The sequence below is a fragment of the Nicotiana tabacum genome, chromosome 10 (assembly GCF_000715075.1).
Source record: "Nicotiana tabacum cultivar K326 chromosome 10, ASM71507v2, whole genome shotgun sequence".
NCBI lineage: Eukaryota > Viridiplantae > Streptophyta > Magnoliopsida > Solanales > Solanaceae > Nicotiana > Nicotiana tabacum.
Window position 1 is genome coordinate 135,219,724 of NC_134089.1, and position 3,710 is coordinate 135,223,433.

Genomic DNA, 3,710 nt, shown 5'->3' on the forward strand with positions numbered 1-3,710 from the left:
GATGGCCGTGGATACATGAGATGAAGGTTATACCCTCAACATATCATCAGTTGTTGAAATTTCCTAACTGGAAGGAGTCAAGCAAATAAGAGAAGATCAACCGGCAACAAGAAATATGAACACGGTGACTATTTCCAACAGCAAAGGGAAAGAGTCCAGCAAATAGCAATTACAAGAACCGACGCCATCTCTCTTTCCAAATGAAGACGATAAGAGCGAGGAGTTATCGTAATCCTATTAGGTTCCGAGATATTTTCAGGCACCGGAAGAGATAGATCTGACCAAGTCAACCGTGGAAGAACTCGAGCAAGTGGCCTTGTTCGAAGAATTTTTGGAAAGGCTATTTCACCTGGGGACAAAATTAAATCCGAGCTCAGGTTAGGGTTTTTAAATTTTCTTAAAGCCAACGTTTTCTGCTTTGCATGGTCGTAATCGGATATGACAGGTATCCCATTAGAGGTACAATCTACAAGCTAAGCCTGGATCCAAATTTCCCACCAGTAAAGCAGAATAAGTGCTTGATAGCCGAGGTCAGGAACATGAGATCATTTGAAATACCTCTAAGAGACTTTCAACATTCTGAGGAAGCATAACATGAAGCTTAACCCAAAGAAATGTGCGTTTGAGGTTGATTCTGGTAAGTTATTGGGGTTCCTGGTCTTGCAAAGAGGGATCGAGGTAAATCCCGATAAAATCAAACTTGTCAAGGACATTTCAGACCAATTGACAAGTGTAAAGGAAGTATAAAGGTTGTCTGGGAGGTTGGCGGCTCTAAGCATATTCATCTCAAGATCCTCAAAAAAGTTCCACCACTTCTTTTCACTTCTAAAAAAAACAATTTCGCATGGACTCTGGAATGCAAACAGGCACTTAAAAACCTATACAAAATACCTATCCAACCCCCCATTACTGTCAAAACTGTGTGAAGGCAAACGGTTGTTGATATATCTTGCAGTCTCAGGGGTAGCATTAAGTGTCGTCTTGGCCCGAAAGGAAGAAAGTATGCAACTTTCTGTTTATTATGTCACTAATATATTATCGAGAGTGCAGCCTCGCTATCTGCACCTCGATAAGCCGGCATAGCTCTTGTAGTCTCCTCTCGAAAGCTTATGCCTTCTTTCCAGTGCCACCTGATAGCTATTATGACGACTTTTTCACTAAGGAATTTCCTTCACAAGCCTAAATTGTCAGGTCGTTTAGCTAAATAGGCAGTCAAAATTAGTGAATTTGACATTGAGTACAAACTTAGGACTGCGATCAACTTGCAAGTTTTGACCGACTTTGTGGCTGCTTTCAGTCTCGGGTTAATGCCCTTGGCTGCTAAGGAAGTAGTGCTGGTGTCGGAAATGACATCGGGACTTTGGACCTATTTAAGGATGAAGCTTCTAATGTAAAAAGGGTCTGGTCTCGGGATAGTTCTAATCACGCCCTCGAGGAAGCCCTGAGGTAGGCCATTAAAATTGTTCCGTTAACTAACAATGAAGCCGAGTTTGAGGCTTCAGTTGTAGGATTGGAACTGGCCCAGGGACTAGGTTCCAAGGTCATTAAAGTGAAATGTGACTCCCAGCTGGTAGTTACTAAGTGTCTGGTATTTTTGACACAAATGAAAAACACATGGGACAGTATTTGAACAAGGTTCAAGCATTGCTTGCACGATTCGGTGAATGGTCAATCATACACATTCCAAGGGAAAAAAATGTGGAAGCAGATGCATTGGCTAATTTTGGATCATGCACGGAGATGAAAGGATCTCTGGTACTATCGTTCAACTTCTACATTCAGTGTTGGATGTGGACGGTAACTGCGAAGTCAATTTAACCAACTTAGTCTGGGACTGGAGGAATGAGTTCGTCGAGTACCTTCAACATGGTAAATTAAATGAGGACCCAAAGACGTCCGAGGCACTACGGAGCAACAGTTCGTTATTGCCTTGTAGATAGGCAGTTATACAGAAGATCATACCAAGGACCATTGGCCTAGTGTTTGGGGGCCTCGGAGGCAGATTACTTGATAAGGGAAGTCCACGAAGGAGTTTGCGGGAACCACTCTGGTGCAAATTCAGTAGTTCTAAAGTTGATCAGGGCAAGTTACTATTGGCCCCAGATGGAACAAAACACAAAGGCATTCGTTCCAAAGTTTGACAAAGATCAACGTCATGCACAGTTGGTCCACCAACCAGCATAACTTATGCATTCGGTGTTGTCCCCATGGCCATTAATAAAATAGGGAATGTATATGATTGGTCCTCTACAACCGGGTCCCGGAAAGGTAAGATTTCTTTTAGTTTTAACTGACTACTTTACTAAATTGGTTGAAGCAGGTCCTTACCAGAAGATCAATGAGCGCGAAGTGATCGACTTTATATGATTCCACATAATCTGTTGATTCAGAATACCGAAGGAAATTGCCTATGACAACGAGCTGCAGTTCATAGGTTCAAAAGTCACAAATTTTTTGGATGATTCGGAATTATAGGGGGTTACATCTTTACCATTTCACCAAGTGCTAACGGACAGTCAGAATTAACAAACAAGGTAATTATCCAGAACCTTAAAAAGAAGTTAGAAGATGCTAAGGGCAAATGGATCAATGAGCTACCGGGAGTGCTATGGGCATACTGGACAACGAAGAAGTCAAGCATGGGAGAAACACCTTTCTCTCTCGTGTATGGCGTGGAAGCTCTGATACTGGTGGAAGTGGGGGAACTGACTTTAAGGTTTTTCCGAACAAATGAAAAAGCAAAAAATGAAGCATTGCCGGTGAGTCTGCACTTGCTCCATGAACACAGGGTCTTGGTGTACGTGAGTATGGTGGCTCAAAAGCAAAGGATGGAAAGATATTATAATCACAAGGCCAATGTCTTCCGATACTTCAAGGTAGGAGACTTGGTTTAGAGAAAGGTGACTCAGAGCATTCGGGAAGTCAATGCCAGAAAACTAGGACCGACATGGGAAGGTCCTTACCGGGTTTCAGCTATCACCGGTAAAGGGTCATACGAGTTGGAAAATCAAGATAGAATCAGATTACCCAGCTATTGGAACGTGAATCACCTCAAAAGGTATTAATCCTGATAGATCCTATCAATACTGAAAGTATATTCTGCATTCTTTTTCCCTTCATCCAGTTTTTGTACCAATCGAGTTTTTTTAGCAAGGTTTTTACTGAGGCAACAACGAAAAGCATACTACGAAGGGAGTGTCATCGGAAAAGGAAAGACCTTTAGATATCAAGGTGTGAACATTTAATTTTTGTACTATTTTAACACCTCCTAAAGTCATTAGTGTTTTGTTAATTTAATTGTTTTCTCAAATTTTGTGTCTTTAATTGCATATTTCCTATCATGAAAATACCAAAAAATAATAGTTCTTCCTTCATTTGTGCATTTTAGGAATTGACTAACTTTTCAATTGGTGAATCAATCTAGTTAATTGATCATATGAATAAGTTATTTAATTAATTTATTTGTTTGTGTAAATTTAGTTTAATAAGTAGGATTAAGGAAGAAATCTGGCCAAATTTGAGAGAAAAAGTGGCCAAGAGTGCAAGATAAGGAGCTGCCATTGAAAGGGTCCGAAACTACGTAGTTTTGCCTCAAAACTACGTCGTTTCGTTAAGTGAATCAAGATTAAATCTCATCCATTTATCTCTCCCTCATCCAATGGTCCACAATCAATCTCCCAACTAGGTATTTAAGACTTAGAAATGCTAAA

At 40.6% G+C, this 3,710-nt stretch overlaps 1 protein-coding gene across 1 annotated transcript; it reads left to right on the forward strand.

Annotated features, from left to right (window-relative positions):
- The first annotated feature begins 1,614 nt into the window (after positions 1-1,614).
- LOC142165402 (uncharacterized) lies at positions 1,615-2,894 on the forward strand. Its single transcript, XM_075223967.1, has 2 exons — positions 1,615-1,797; positions 2,517-2,894. Exons 1-2 carry the CDS (start codon positions 1,615-1,617, stop codon positions 2,892-2,894), a joined length of 561 nt encoding a protein of 186 aa, XP_075080068.1.
- The last annotated feature ends 816 nt before the right edge of the window (positions 2,895-3,710 follow it).